General features: G+C 39.1%; 1 protein-coding gene across 5 annotated transcripts in view; it reads left to right on the forward strand.

Annotated features, from left to right (window-relative positions):
• Positions 1-1749: 1749 nt before the first annotated feature.
• The window catches only part of LOC131901890 (POTE ankyrin domain family member A-like), a 60036-nt gene continuing 45445 nt past the window's right edge, over positions 1750-16340 (forward strand). Inside the window, exons 1-3 of one of the 5 annotated variants that reach the window (XR_009376931.1) lie at positions 1750-2085; positions 13676-13793; positions 13952-14125. Coding sequence is in view for 4 of the 5 variants with exons in the window: in XM_059252955.1 (XP_059108938.1) it covers positions 1835-2085; positions 13676-13793; positions 13952-14125 (543 nt within the window). In the remaining variant the exon portion in view is untranslated. Of the gene's footprint in view, positions 2086-11443; positions 11650-13675; positions 13794-13951; positions 14126-16340 lie in introns of those variants that run through there. The other 4 variants (XM_059252955.1, XM_059252956.1, XM_059252953.1 and 1 more) reach the window with 4 other exon arrangements.

Here is a 16340-nt window from a genome sequence, read left to right on the forward strand (position 1 = left end):
AGCCCAGGACGTTCGGGGGGACAGGGGACTGGCAGAGGCCAGGACGCTGCGGGGGGGACCGGGGATTGGCAGAGTCCAGGACGCTGCGGGGGAGCCGGGTGCTAGCAGAGCTCGGAATGCTGAGGGGGCGACCGGGGGACTCTCTGCATGGATATCTCTGTGTAATAAGTGTAGAAACTTTAAAATGCATCAGCAATATGGAGAATCAAGCAGAAGAACATCAGGGCTGGGAATCAAGGTGGGCATATTATTATATTAAGGCATTAATAAATTAAATGTAATGGACACATCATTCAAGATCTCTGGGATGCTGCTATTCAGATATTGTACTTGTTAATTTTCTGTTTCTGTGATAAAACACCATGACCAGAAGCATCTTACAGAATGAAGAGTGTATTTGGGCTTCCAGATCCAAAGGCATAGGAGTCTTTCATGGTGGGGAGACTTAGCACAAATGGCTCACATGGGGGCAGGAAAAGGAAGCTTAGGGGTTCCATCTCAACCACACTCAGAAAGCATAGAGTATGACCATTCAAGGCCTGTCTCCAGGGGCAAATGTCATCTATTAAGGCTCCATCTCCCAGATGTTCCACATCCTCCCCAATTAGTACCGCCATCTGGGACCAAATGTTCAATTATCTAAACCTGTGGGGGACATTCTTGTTCAAAAACACCTCAGAGACTAAATATAAATATCTGGTATTGCAGATAGAGTGGAGATAATCAGAGCATAAAAATCAAGTTCTGTGAAACAATAGCAGAAATTTCCTCATATCTAAGGAAATTTATGAACCAGCTCTACAGAAGACATTTAGAACCACAACAGCCATGGCTGGATAATAACTTCTCCACATTGTATTGTAAAGACATTAAGCTGGGAAGAGGAGCTTGGACCTGCCTCATCTGAACATACCAGGTTCTACTGACTCCCCAGGGGAGACTTTGCTTTGGAGGAGGTGGGAATGGGAGAGGGGGTTGTGAGGGAAGGCTTGGGGAGTGGGAGGAGGGAGGACAGGGGAATCCCTGGTAAATATGTAAAATGAATAGAAAATTCTCTTAATGAAAGAAAGAAAGAAAGAAAGAAAGAAAGAAAGAAAGAAAGAAAGAAAGAAAGAAAGAAAGAAAGAAAGAGAATTTGCCATTTTTGAGGAGGTTCTCACTATGCAGCTCTGGCTCACTTGTCCAGGCTGACCTCAAACTCACAGAAATACATTTGTCTCTGTCTCCTGCCAAGGACTGGGATTAAAGGTGTGTACCATCACTCCCAAGCACACAAAAATCGTTATTTTACAGCTTTTCACCTCACTGAAAATTGCAAAAACACAGAACCAAAAACACCAGAGAGAAGTTTCAAGAAATTCCATGTCCTTACGAAAGCAATCCATCCATGACTTCTTAGTAAAAATGTAAATAAAAACAAGCCACAAACCCAAGAAGAAATTTTATAATGAATAATTGCAGTCCCAAAAGAAAAGAAGCACCAAGCAAGATTACAGTGGGGAGGGAAGGATCCACCAAACCTGAGGAAGAGATTGAGGATATGTGCAAATGAGTGCAGGAGACCGCCACATTTACATTACACATGCGCAGTGAGCACCATTTGCTCCATAAACTGTCAGTTATGCCTGAGGAAGAAGGAGCATGCTTTTGTTTACCAGTGTTGCTTAGCAACGACTGTTCTATAACTGCCTGCTTCGGTTTGACTGGTCAAACCGTAGCCTCGCACTTGTGAGAGTCGCAGAGTTAGGCTCTGGTTGTTAGACGGTCAGTGGTTAAAAGTTCATCATTTCCTAAAATTACTTAGTGTTGAGTTGATAGAAAGGTGGTCACTGCTATGCTGTCCACCCTGAGGAAGCTCTTCTGCTTTAAGAAGGAGCCGAAAACCCCCTTGGGGTTTTGTGACGGCCCAAGCAGGGGAACGGGATACTTGTCCTGCTTTCACTGTGGAACTGAAGACAGGTACCGCCAGCCTTATGACCCTGAAAACCAATTTCATGAGGCAGTATGCATGGGAAAGCGCAAAGTGATGGTGCGTCTCCTCAGGAAGAACCAATTTCATGTGAATGATGAGGATGAAGGGAAACGGTAAGAACACTTGGAAGATAAGGATGAGGGGCCTTGAGGAAATCGGGTGATGGGAGAAACCTACCTTTCCTAGCTCTATTGAGGGCAATAGGGGTGAGGAGAGACCAGCTGTGCTTTCTGGACTTACAGTCTCCTTGGTACCCGTGATCACACAGGTCCAGTGTCCAGATCTTCTTCTGGAGGAGGAGAACCATAAGACCAAAGCTCCAGCAGGTTTACTGTCACCCCGTAATTCCCCTATGGAGCATTTTCTTATGGAGCATCGAATACACAATAGAATAATCTAACAAATTATAAAGAAATGGGAATTAATTTCAATGTACCTAATAAACACAATGTTGTGTAAACTGTAGAAACTACAGAGATCAAGTAGTGTTGTTCCTCATAATGTCTTCCTCCCACCTAAAATCACCCAAAAACATTCAATATGGATCTTTTATCTGTGTGTACTAACATTTATATTCCTCACTGAAAATAACAGAAATAATCTAAACTTGATAGATGGGTGTGTGCTCCTCTTCCTGCTGCTCCTTCATTTTCTTGTTGTTTCTCACTAGTTTCCTGGGGATATCACTCTCCCTTCTCCGTAGATTTCTCTTAAGTTCCTTCACTCATTACTTCATGTGTTTCTGAAAGTTTATTCAGTGTGGCCTTGGTCAGCCACCATTTTAATAACACAATGTGCTGACAAGCTCCAAGTTCTCTGAAAGTTACTTCTGACATCTTTACTTATTTCTGATAGAGGTGAATGGAGCTTGCTGTGAATTTCATGATTTACAAATCAACAAACTATCTTGCTTTCCCAATTTTGGGTTTACTCGAGGTGGCCCACAGTGTCCTAAATCCTCATGAAATTGATATTAGATACTGACGTTAGGCATAGCATACATCTAATTCATATGTATGCTGTGAATTTAACTGTTGTCAAAAATGGCCATTCTTACATATTTAACTTGAGGTTCCATACTTACTTCCTTTGAATTAAAGTTCCTTAAAAAGCAAAGCCAATTTTGCTGTGCATTTAGATTTTGCTGTTGACACTTTTCACTTTTTCTCAATAGTACACTTCATAACTATGTTAAAAACAGTATAAAGACTAATAATGATGCGTGTGTAATATATATGTATATATATATATCATATATCACATTTCACTTAGTAGAGACATCATGCATGGCACAATGACATGTTACCTTATGTATTAAGAATTGCTTTTAAGTGTTGCCAATCATTGTTGTACATTATGAATTGTAAATGACATTTAACTTTAGCTTAATTAAAATGTGAGAAAAATCAAATCTCAAACTCAGTGCTGTGCCATATCTACAACCCAGGCTCCCTGGAGGCTGAGGCAGCAGGACCATACGTTTACAGCAGAACAAGTCTCAAGTTTTGAAGAGATCACCTTAGACTTGAAAATATATACTTGCTCTGTACATTCAATATTTCTTTATGTGTATGTTTTATGTCTAAATACATGGGATGGGATAATCTTTCCTGGTACACATCTCTGGAAAAGACTAATTCTTTCTCTGCCAGAGGTCATTAAATATTTCTTACAGACCATCCAGTGATGAGCTCTCATGAGATTTTCCTAATCCAAACTAGCATTTCAACTGATCGTTTCATTTTTCAGATCTCATTTAAGCAGCCATATTATTGAGATTTCATAGGTATAGCTTCCCTGCCATAGCTGGAAGACACAATCTTTTAACAGATATACTAATACTCCAACTCTTATCATCTTTCCACCTCTTTTTCAGTGATGTTCCCTGAAATCTGGAGATGTAAGAGTTGTGATGTAGATGTTTCAGCCCGAATTTTGTAAATATGTAAATACAAATGCAATTTATGAGTACTCTAACTAGAACCTTATACCAGTGTGTACAGACCTATAAAGAGCTATCCATTATATGTGCATTTAAGACGGATTTTTATTTTTCTAGGTGAAAGATTAATCATAAAATTTCTTTTTTTATGCTTCTTTTTTTCCTTTTATTTTATAATTTAATTTAATTTTACATATCAGCCACGGATTCCCTTGTCCTCCCCCCTCCTGCCCCCCCAACCCCCGCCTTCCTGCAGCCCACCCCCCATTCCCATCTTCTCCAGGGCAAATCATAAAATTTCCTATGTGAAATGAAAAGTTCTACTCTAATTTCTCCACTCTCTGTTACTGGATTTGAGAAACATATTCTTCTTCACACTAATCCAAATAGTCTAAAAGAGCTACAGGGTTTGTGCGCTCATAAAAGGAATCTGTTTCTCCCAGGTTAGTGATGCATTATATAAATGCTTGTCTAAAGGAATGGGACGGAATGTACATTCTCATGCACCCTGGTTAGAAATGCATTTCACAAGTTCTCTAATAAGGTATTTATAATAAAATGATATAGACCTATAATGACCAGAGAAAATGTCTTCCTCTGAAATAGAATCTTTATGAGGTATTCATCATAGGAGTTCTCTCATGGCCTGAAAGAATGCCACATCTTTACACCTTCTGTTTAGTAATCATCTCTAAGTCTTCCAGAACAGTGCATTTGATTGATAATCATGTAGGGAGAGTATGTTCTTGGAAAATAGATTTCTTTATTCTAGATGATAGATCCTCAAATATAATTTTTCAAATTAAATAGACAGTTCTTATTTTCTTCCTTCTGTATATTGTAATAGGAGTAATGCCAAAGATATTTTCCATAACACTTACATTCCTATAATGAGCTGGAGGAAATGTGGGCTTATAAAATGGGACCTGTGTGATATAGAAGAAATATTGACTATAGACATATGAATCTCTCCCACCTGCCTATTTCCAAATAATCAGTCGGAGGCTTATTATCAATTACAAACTGTTTTGTGTATGGCTCAGGCTTATTGCTAGCTAGCTCTTACCTCTTAAATTAGCCCATTTCTATTAATCTATGTATTGCATGTGTTTATCTGTGTTCTATTACATCTTGCTCCTCCAGAGGCATGCATTGTCATCCCTGACTCTGTCTTTCTTCTTCCTGTATGTCTCCTTGGATTTCCCACCTGGCTCTAAGCTGTCTTGCCATAGGCCAAAGAGCTTCATTCATCAACCCATAAGAGCAACACCTATTCACAGGGTTCCGAAAGACCACTTCACAGCATTTGACAAAACTTTCATTGTGGATTGGAGAAATTAGCCACATTCTTATCCAGTTACATAATTTAAATGCTCTCCTACATGTTTTGCATAAGTTTGCAAGTAGCTCAATATTGTACAGTTGTAAAGATGTGCTCACAAAATAGAATCTACTCATTCTGTGTTAATCATGCCTCATAGACTACATTTCAATTATCAAATACTGGATGAACGTGAAGTGTCTTCCAAACTTTTATGTAACCAATTTCAAAAAAATTCTAACATTCTTCTTGTCCATAGTGCTATAAGATTTAAAAATGCGATAGTTAGTGTATACTTTTCACACAGCTTCTTCATTAATAGTGAAGAATGCACCATTCATAAACTTTTGTTTTGGAAAAGAACAGTGTTTCATTTTCTTCTCTATCATGTAACTGCATTATCCAATGTGGTAACTATTTCTCCAGAGTGCAAATCTACCTAGATCATGCTTCTTGTTCATGTGTTATATGTCTTAAAAATGAGAATAGAGAATCTTGCTACATAAAAAGAATATATTCATTCGTGACAAAATTTTAACATGAGTTTCTGTCATGAAATGAAAAAAAAAACACCATGGAAATGATGTCTTCTAGACACAATGGATCTGATGCACAAGTGAATTCATAAAGACTGTGGCAGTACACAAAAAACTTGCACAGGTTCAACTACATGGAGTTCCAGCATTGAGGAGGGTAGAAAATGAAGTAGGGTTCCCATCCCTAATAAAGAAGGTATCTGAAATTTATACCTGCCAGAAAGGGAAAACCTTTTTTCTGTAACGGAGTGACTCTGTGTATACAAAATCCCACGGCCAAGAGTAGTTGGCCAACAAAAATGAATTCCAGGTTCTTTGTGTATGTGTCAGGGGGAATTTGTGTTTTCTCATTTTTGTTTTTACATTTGTTTTGTGGTATTATTGCAAAAGAAAAAGAAAAGAGAAAACAAAAGCTTAGGTTCATAATGTGGAAGGGAGGATCTGGAGTGAGTTGGGGGAAGGGAAAGCATGGTCAAAATATCTTGCATGAAAATTTGAAAACCAGTAATCTTGTAATTGCTAAAAATATGAATCTAAAAAAGAAACATTTTAAACATTAAAAAAATAATTTTTAAAAGGAACAATAGACAGCTAACAACTACTGAAAGAGGGAAAATTAGTCTTTTCCAGGGGTAAGTCCCCTAGTCGTCATGTAACAGTATTTAATCACACACTCTAAATAGCCAGACCTCCAACTTAGGAAGGAACCTAAGGCTCTTGCTCAGTGAGTTTCCCATGCCCTTCATGTACATACCCTCTCCTCATCCATGCCTTTTCAATCATGTCCATTCTTGCTCTTTTAACAATAGCTAGGAAATGGAAAAAATCTTAATGTAGTTCAATTGATAGATGGATAATGAAAATGTGGTACATATTTACAAAAGCAACATGAAGTGGACTCAGCAGGTTGCATTAATCTCTCTCTCTCTCTCTCTCTCTCGCTGTGTGTGTGTGAGTGTGTGTGTGTGTGTGTGTGTGTGTGTGTGTGTGTGTAACAGTAATAATTTTAAAAAGAGGCTATCAGTTTAAGAGGTAATGGAAAAACAGAATAATTTGGAAGGTGAAAACATTGGAAGAGATCAAGGAAGGAAAGAAAAAAGGTAAAGTGATATAATTTATATGTTAATCAAAATATAACATGGAATTGAAAAATCAGAACTGGAGATACTGTGTAGTGCTTAAAGTGTTTCTTACTCTCCATTAGAACTAAAGTTTAGTTCTTAGAATGCAGTTCAAGTGGGTCACAACTGCCTGTTACTTCAACTCCAGGGAAGACAACACCTTATTCTAGCCACCTCAAGCACCTTCACACACATAACACATAGAAATACACAGAGAGACAGAGACAGAGAAATTTATTTTTTTCATATATTTGTATTTTATTTTATTTTTTTCTTTAGAATTTTTTTATTCATTTTACATACCAATCAAAGATCTCTTCTTCCCTCCCTCTGCCCCTCCAGCCTCCTCTTCCAAACCCACCCTTCATTCCCTCCTACAAGAAGGTAAGGGCTCCCATGGGGAGGTAGTTAGTAGAGGCAGGTCCAACCAAGCCCCACCCCCTGAACCAAGGCTATGCAAGGTGTCCCATCATAGGTAGTGCTCTCCAAAAAAGCCTCTCATGCACTTGGGATGGATTCTGATCCTACTGCTATGGGCCCCTTAAGAAGATCAAGCTACACAACTGTCTCATGATGCAGAGGGCCTAGTTCAGTCCCATGCAGGCTCCACAGCTGTTGATCCAAATTTTATGAGTTCCCACTAGTTTGGTTTGGTCATCTCTGCAGGTTTCCCTATCATGATCCTGATGCACTTGCTCATACAATCCCTCTTCTCTCTCTTCCACTGGACTCCTGGAGCTCGGCCTGATGCATGGTTGTGGATCTCTGCATCTGCTTCCATCAGTTACTGGAGAAAGGCTCTATGATGACAGGGTATTCACCGATCTGATTACCAGGGTAAGCCAGTTCAGGCACCCTCTCCACTATTGCTAGTAGTCTAAGCTGGGGTCAACCTTGGGGATTCCTGGCAACTTCCCTAGCACCAGTTTTCTCTCTATCCCCATGATATCTCCCTTTATCATGGTATCTCTTTCATTGCTTTCCCACTCCACCCTTGTTCCAGCTGAACCATCCAGTTCCCTTATGTTCTCATCCATCCCCGATCCCCTACCCTCCATTGCCCACCCCTCATGCCCAGTTTACTCATGGAGATCATCTATTTCCCCTTTCCAGGACAATCCATGTGTCCCTCTTTGGGTCCTCCTTGTTAGCTAGCTTTTCTGGAGCTGTGGGTTGTAGTCTGGGTGAGTACATACCATGTTTGAGCGAGTACATATCATGTTTATCCTTCTGAGTCTGGGTTACCTCACTTAGGATGATATTTTCTAGTTCTATCCATTTGCCTGAAAATTTCATGATGTCATTGTTTTTCACTGCTGAGTAGTACTCCACTGTGTATATGTACCATGTTTTCTTAATCCATTTTTCAGTTGAGGGGCATTTAGGTTGTTTCCAGGTTCTGGCTATTACAAATAATGCTGCTGTGAATATAGTTGAGCATGTGTCCTTGTGGTGTGATTGAACATTTCTTGGGTATATGCCCAAGAGTGGTATAGCTGGGTCTTGAGGAAGATTGACTCCCAGTTTTCTGAAAAACTGCCATATTGATTTCCAAAGTGGCTGTATAAGTTTGCACTCCTACCAACAAAGGAAGAGTGTTCCCCTTGCTCTACATTCTCTCCAACATAAGCTGTCTTCAGTGTTTTTGATCTTAGCCGTTTGGACAGGTGTAAGATGGTATCTCAGAGTCATTTGCATTTGCATTTCCCTGATGGCTAAGGATGTTGAGCAATTCTTTAAATGTCTTTCAGCCATTTGAAAAATTTAATTTTTTTAATTTAAGAATTTTTTTTATCCATTTTACATACCAGTGACAGATCCTCCTCTCATACCTCCTTCCACTCCCCCACAGCCTTCCTCCCCCTGACCCAACCCCCATCCCCTCCTCTGAAAGGGAAAGGCCTTCCATGGGGAATCAGCAAAGCCTGGTACATTCAGTTGAGGAAGGACCAAGCCCCTCCCCCTTGCATCATGGCTGAGCAAGGGGTCCCACCATTGGTAATAGGATCAGAAAGCCAGCTCATGTACCAGGAATAGATCCTGATCCCATTGCTAGGGTCCCTTCAAGTAGGCCCAGCTACACAACTGTCTCCTGTGTGCAGAGGGCCTAGTCCAGTCCCATGTGGGTTCCACAGCTGTCTAAAGTTTATGAGTTCCTATGAGCTTGGTTCAGTAGTCTCTGTATATTTCCCCACCATGATCTTGACCCTCTTGCTCGTATAATCCCTCTTTCCTCTCCTTGACTGGACTCCCTGAGGTTGGCCTGGTGCTTGGCTGTGGATCTCTGCATCTGCTTCCATCATAATGATGATAGTTATGGTATTCACTAATCTGATTACTAGGGTAGGGTAATACAGTGGCATCCTCTCCACTATTTCTAGTAGTCTAATCTGAGGTTGTCTTTGTGGATTCCTGGGAATTTCCCTAGCACCAGGTTTCTCCTTAAACCCATAATTTCTCTCTCTATCAAAATATCTCTTTCATTGCTCTCCCACTCCATCCCTCCCCCCACTTGACTATCCTGTTCCCATATGTTTTCATCTCCCATCCCCTCCCCTATATTGCCCCCGCATCACCAGTTTACACATGGAGAACTCATTTATTTCCCCTTCTCAAGGTGATCCATGTGTCTCTCTTAGGATTCGCCTTGTTTCCTAGCTTCTCTGGAGCTGTGGGAAGAATAACTACTATATAAATAAAATTTAAAATAATTAGAAATGAAACATCCATTACTACAGTGAAGATACACATAAAACAACTGAATGTATAAGAAAATTAATACACAACTTGGATGTGAAATTCAGGAGAAAGAATGTGAAAACTATCACAGTAATTTTTCCAACATAATATTTGTATTGCTTATTGGGAATTTCAAAAAATGTGTAACAATCACACTAGCTTCCCAGTTCTCCCAGGTCCACCATCCAACATTTGTGACCCAGCTCCAAATACACCAAGTACAATTTGTGTTGCTCATGTACTCACTGGAGTGGCTGGCTATTGGGAATTTCACTTTTACAGGTTTTTTTTTTAATGGAAATATATCTCTATACACAAAGCATAGAAATTCTTTCAAAAGAGTCAGCAATAGAGTGAAAATCCAGTACAAAAACATCAGGGATACTAAGGTATGTGTATTATTATATTTAGACACTAATAAATTAAAAGTAATGAGCACATCTTTTATGATCTCTGAGATGCTACTGTTCAGAGATTGCATTTGTTAATTTTCTGTTTCTGTGATAAAACATCATGACCAGCAGCATCTTACAGAAGGAAGTGTGTATTTAGGCTTTCAGTTCCAGAAGCATAGGAGTCTATCATGGTGGGGAGACTTAGCACAAATGGTCAACCTGGGGGCAGGAAAAGGAAGCTTAGAGGTTCCATCCCAACCACACTCAGGAAGCAGAGAGCAAACACAATGGGCAGAGACTATGACCATTCAAGGCCTGTCTCCAGGGATGGATGTCATCTAACAAGGCTCCATCTCCAAGACGTTCCACATCCTCCCCAATTAGCACTACCCTCTGGGAACAAGTGTTCAATTATCTAAACCTGTGGGTACATTCTCTTTCAAAAGTACCTCACACAGCAAATATATGTATCTAACACTACAGATAATGTGTGGAGATATTCAGGGATAGAAAATATGTTCTATGAAACAACAGCAGAAATTTCCTCATATCAAGAGAAATAAATAGACCCAAGTACACAGAATACATTTAGAATCACAACAGACATGACTGGATAAAAACTTCTCCATGAAATCATGTGAAATTAAAAACATTTTTTCATTTCATTTTCTTAAGGAGGTTCTCACTATGCAGCTCTGGCTCACTAGACCAGACTGACCTCAAACTCACAGAAATCCATTTGTCTCTGCCTCCTGCCAAAGGCTGGGATTAAGGTGTGTACCATCACTTCTGAGCTCAGAAAATAGTAATTTTACAGCTTTTCACTACACTGAAAATTCAAAGAACACTGAACCAAAAATATCAGGGAGAAGCTTCAAGAGAGAAATTTCCTTACAAAGACAAGCCCATCCTTGACCTCTTAGTGAAAAAGGAAATAAAAAAACAAACACTCAGCAAAACAAGAACAAAACCAAAAAAAGATATCATAATGAGTAATTACACCCACAAAGAAAGTAAGTACCAAGCAAGATTGTTGTGGGGAATAAAGAAGTAAAGAGATTGAGATCTTGCAGGATATACACAAACTAAAGCCCAGGAGACCGCCACACTTATATTGCACATGCGCAGTGAGCACTATTTGCTCCATAAACTGTCAGTTATGCCTAAGGAAGAACGAGCATGCTTTTGTTTACCAGTGTTGCTTAGCAACGACTGTTCTATAACTGCATGCTTCGGTTTGACTGGTCAAACCATAGCCTCGCACTTGTGAGAGTCGCAGAGTTAGGCTCTGGTTGTTAGACGGTCAGTGGTTAAAAGTTCATCATTTCCTAAAATTACTTAGTGTTGAGTTGATAGAAAGGTGGTCACTGCTATGCTGTCCACCCTGAGGAAGCTCTTCTGCTTTAAGAAAGAGCCAAAAACCCCCTTGGGGTTTTGTGACGGCCCAAGCAGGGGAACGGGATACTTGTCCTGCTTTCACTGTGGAACTGAAGACAGGTACCGCCAGCCTTATGACCCTGAAAACCAATTTCATGAGGCAGTATGCATGGGAAAGCGCAAAGTGGTGGTGCGTCTCCTCAGGAAGAACCAATTTCATGTGAACGATGAGGATGAAGGGAAACGGTAAGAACACTTGGAAGATAAGGATGAGGGGCCTTGAGGAAATCGGGTGATGGGAGAAACCTACCTTTCCTAGCTCTGTTGAGGGCAATAGGGGTGAGGAGAGACCAGCTGTGCTTTCTGGACTACAGTCTCCTTGGTACCTGTGATCACAAAGTTCCAGTGTCCAGATCTTCTTCTGGAGGAGGAGAACCATAAGACCAAAGCTCCAGCAGGTTTACTGTCACCCCGTAATTCCCCTATGGAGCATTTTCTTATGGAGCATCGAATACACAATAGAATAATCTAACAAACTATAAAGAAATGGGAATTAATTTCAATGTACCTAATAAACACAATGTTGTATAAACTGTAGAAACTACAGATATCAAGTAGTGTTCCTCATAATGTCTTCCTCCCACCTAAAATCACCCAAAAACATTCAATATGGATCTTTTATCTGTGTGTACTAACATTTATATTCCTCACTGAAAATAACAGAAATAATCTAAACTTGACAGATGGGTGTGTGCTCCTTTTCCTGCTGCTCCTTCATTTTCTTGTTGTTTCTCACTAGTTTCCTGGGGATATCACTCTCCCATCTCTGTAAATTTCTCTTAAGTTCCTTCACTCATTACTTCATATGTTTCTGAAAGTTTATTCAGTGTGGCCTTGATCAGCCACCATTTTAATAACACAATGTGCTGACAAGCTCCAAGTTCTCTGAAAGTTACTTCTGACATCTTTACTTACTTCTGATAGAGGTGAATGGAACTTGCAGTGAATTTCATGATTTACAAATCAACAAACTGTCTTGCTTTCCCAATTTTGGGTTTACTAGATGGCCCACAGTGTCCTAAATCTCCCTCGTGAAATTGATATTAGATACTGACGTTAGACATAGCATACATCTAATTTCTCTGTATGCTATGAATTTAACTATTATCAAAAATGGGCATTCCTATGTATTTGACTTGAAGTTCCATACTTACTTCCTTTGAATTAAAGTTCCTTAAAAATCAAAGCCAAGTTTGCTGTGCATTTAGATTTTGCTGTTGATAATTTTCAGTTTTTATCAATAGTACATTTCATAGCTTTCTTTAAAAAATCCAGTAAAAGTCTAGAAATGTTTTATATTTATGGATATGTATATATGTATGTATATGTATATCACATTATATATCACATTTCACTTAGTAGAGACACCATGCATGGCACAATGACATGCTATCTTATGTATTAAAAATTGTCTTTAAGTTTTGGCAGTCACTGTTGTACATTATGAATTGTAAATGACATTTCAATTTTAGCTGAGTTAAAATGCGTGAAAAACCAAATCTCAAGCTCAGTGGTGTGTCATATCTACAATCGAAGCTCTTTGCAGGCTGAGGCAGAAGAAGCATAAGTTTATTGCGGAACTTGTCTCAAGTTTTGAAGAGATATCCTTAGACTCTAAAATTTATACTCCTTAATATATTTACAAAATAGAGATAATGGAACTAACATTGACTTGAAATATGTTTATTACAGTGTTAACATTCATAACTTAAATACCGAAAAGATTGTTAAGTTGTTGTTGAAGAATATTTTCTGAATAGTTGCAAAGAATCTAATTGAGTCATCCTAATTTGATAGAAGTATTCCTTTTAACACCCATTTTCTGGACAAGAATTCACAACACAGGAAGGCTGAGAAGTAGTTGGTTGATGGTAGTGTCTAGAGTAGGATTCAAACTGAAAATGAGTTCACCCAATAGTCATGTTCTTTTTGCTCAAATAGGCTGCTCTTTACTACGTAGTTCACTAATAGAGCACTTATCTAGGCTGCAACAGCTGTGTGTATTATTCACACTGCGATAAATGATAGTTGCAATAAATTTTTAAATACAGTAAATTATAAGAGCAAATAAAAATAAATTTTGAATGAAGTTAAATATTTTTATGGGTCTATGGACTTAAATACTATATAATATTTATAAATGCCAGAGTGATTGTGTATGTTGATAATAGTGCCTTACAGTTTTCCTTCAAAATGTCTCTCATTCCCACAGAACTGCGCTCCACTTTGCATGCTTCTACGGCCATATCAATCTGGTTCGTTTTCTGTTAAGATTTAAGGCCTGTGAGATTAATGCCCTTGACAATCAAATGTCCACACCACTAATGAAGGTATTTCAAAGACTTCAATTTCAGTAATTAAGTTGATCTAAGTGTTTAGAATGAAAGTAAAATTAAAGTCACTTAAATATAAATCATGGTGAAAGTTGGGGGAAGTTTCTTGTGTGTTCTTTAAATTGACAGTGTTTTCCTGGTAACGATATCCACAGGCTGTACAAAGCTGGGAGACAGAGATCGTGTCTGTCCTACTTGATCGTGGAGCAGATCCCAATATTAAAGATTGCAATGGAGAAGTAGCAATTCACCATGCAGTGTATGTAGACAGGCCAGATATTGCCAGCAGTCTTCTTGAATTTGGGGGAAACATTGAAGATACTACAAAGGTAAAAATTTTCTAAATTGAATCCCCAAGTATTTGAAAACTATATGCTTTAACAGTTGTCATATCTTGGTCCAATTTATTCACATTTAGAAGTTGAAGTATTACTTGACTGGCACTTTGAAATAACTTGATCGGTATCCATCTAAGTATTGATATGTTGTTATAGTTTGTTTTTTACCCCATTGAGTCCAATTCGTGCTGCCCACATACTCTTGGGTATGTGACCATCCACTGGAGCATGCCACACCTTTAAATGAAAATGACTATCCAGTCCTAGCAGCTATAACTGTCAAGAAGTTCTCAGCTCAGAGCAGAACTTCATGCTAAATTCCTGCTTGCATAATGACATTTTGTGTCACTTGAGCTTCCAACCATCATCTTCTGAATGTTTTCACGGTGACTGTGATGTCATATGAACATCTACGCTGGTGTGCCCATGAGACACTCTTTGCTTTTGGTCATCCAGTGGACCTGGCTCTTACAAGCTTTAACCTGATCTTCTACAGTGACCCCAGAGACTTGAGAGGAGGTTTATATCAATAAGGTTAGAAAGATGGGTGGGTACAGAAGAGGGGTGCATTTGGAAAGTAGTGAAAGGGAAGGGGTGAATATGATTAAATTGCACTGAATATAGCTCTCAAAATTATTTCCAAAGGGGGAGAAGTAAATGTTAATTTATTGAAATCAACATTAGAGAATTTAGCTTACTTTTATGGAGCCATGGAAAATATTTATAAAAATAGATAATGGACTAAAAGGATTATTTGACTTACATTTCCAAGTTACTGTGTATTACTGGGAAAAGCACAGAATCAGGATCTTGAGAAAGCTGTTGACATATCATCTATCCTCAAGAGAGGGAGAAATGAATGAGTCCAGGATGCCTGTTTGCTTACTCTGCAGCTATCTCTGTAAAGTCTTACACAGCCATGTTCTGAAACAAGGCTGTGGTGCCACCCACCAGGGGCTGGGTTCTCTTCATTGGTTAGCCATCAAGATAACTTCCTATAGGCAGCTGGATATAACTTTGTCTGTGGTATCAGGAACTTGTAATCCTTCCTTCCTCCTCATATCTCCACAGAAACAGAATCAGTGGCCTCTTGAAAAACTCAGAATAGGTGTACCACAAAACTGCCTACATACCAATATCACACCCATCAAATATCCAATTCCAAAAGCTTCAACACCTACCCAAAATATTGACAAGCTGTGCTGGGATATAAATCACTTCAGGCTGTGGGTGATACTTCACCTTCAAAATGCTATCACAGACTGAATATTTGCAACTGAAGCATGGTACATTGCACTACAAGCACTTGATTTCCACACATCCATTAGTATGCATGCAGCAGAGGTTAAAATTTTAGTAAACAAACCAAAGGGCTATGGAACAGCGCAGTCCATTCATAACCTCCATTTTCTCCAGGAATGCAGTGCATGCTCAATCTCTAAGAGAATTTTAAAAACTATGCTTCATCCTGACTATAACAAATCAAATCATTTTGCTTTTGAGCCCCTATGATGGAACGGTTCCCTGCAGGTACTTCCACAATCCAACCTCCAAGTGTGTTTTATTTGCTAACAAATCCCATTTCACCTGCTTTGCCGATACAGGTGTTTCAGTCTACTAGCCTTATTTCTTAGTGTTTGATATAAATTTAGGATGTCTGAAGATTCCTTTTCTCCCTTGGCAGTTTGCAGAGCACCACAGGAAGCTAGTACTTGGATAGGAATCACTGGGTTAGTTCCAGCTTTATTCCTGCTAGTCTTTTCTCCAAAGGATTTGGTGTCTTCTGTAGCAAGATCTTACACTTAAGTGACTGGAGGCAACCAAGAACACTGGCAGTAGCTCATATTGTTTGGGAAATCTCTGGAACTCCCAAAAAGTCTAGGGAATTTTTACCTGCCTGGCACTGTGTATTTTGTTAGCTGTGGAGTTGGGCAAGGCTTTTCCACCCCTTGTTGCATAACTTCATGTAAATTACAATACATCGTCTTAATCTCACTGATATTGATAATCCTAAAATCATCATAGACTTCCAATATTAATTTTTTAGATAGGGTTTCACTATGTAGCCCAGACTCTCCTAGAAGTCACGATCCTCCTGCAATAATACCCTGCACTCTATTGATGGGATTACAGTTGTGCCTTCATTTCTGAATTCTAATGTTTAAAATACTTTTAAATTATTGCTCTATTTTGATTCCTGCTTAGG

The sequence above is a fragment of the Peromyscus eremicus genome, unplaced genomic scaffold, assembly GCF_949786415.1.
Source record: "Peromyscus eremicus unplaced genomic scaffold, PerEre_H2_v1 PerEre#2#unplaced_590, whole genome shotgun sequence".
Lineage (NCBI taxonomy): Eukaryota > Metazoa > Chordata > Mammalia > Rodentia > Cricetidae > Peromyscus > Peromyscus eremicus.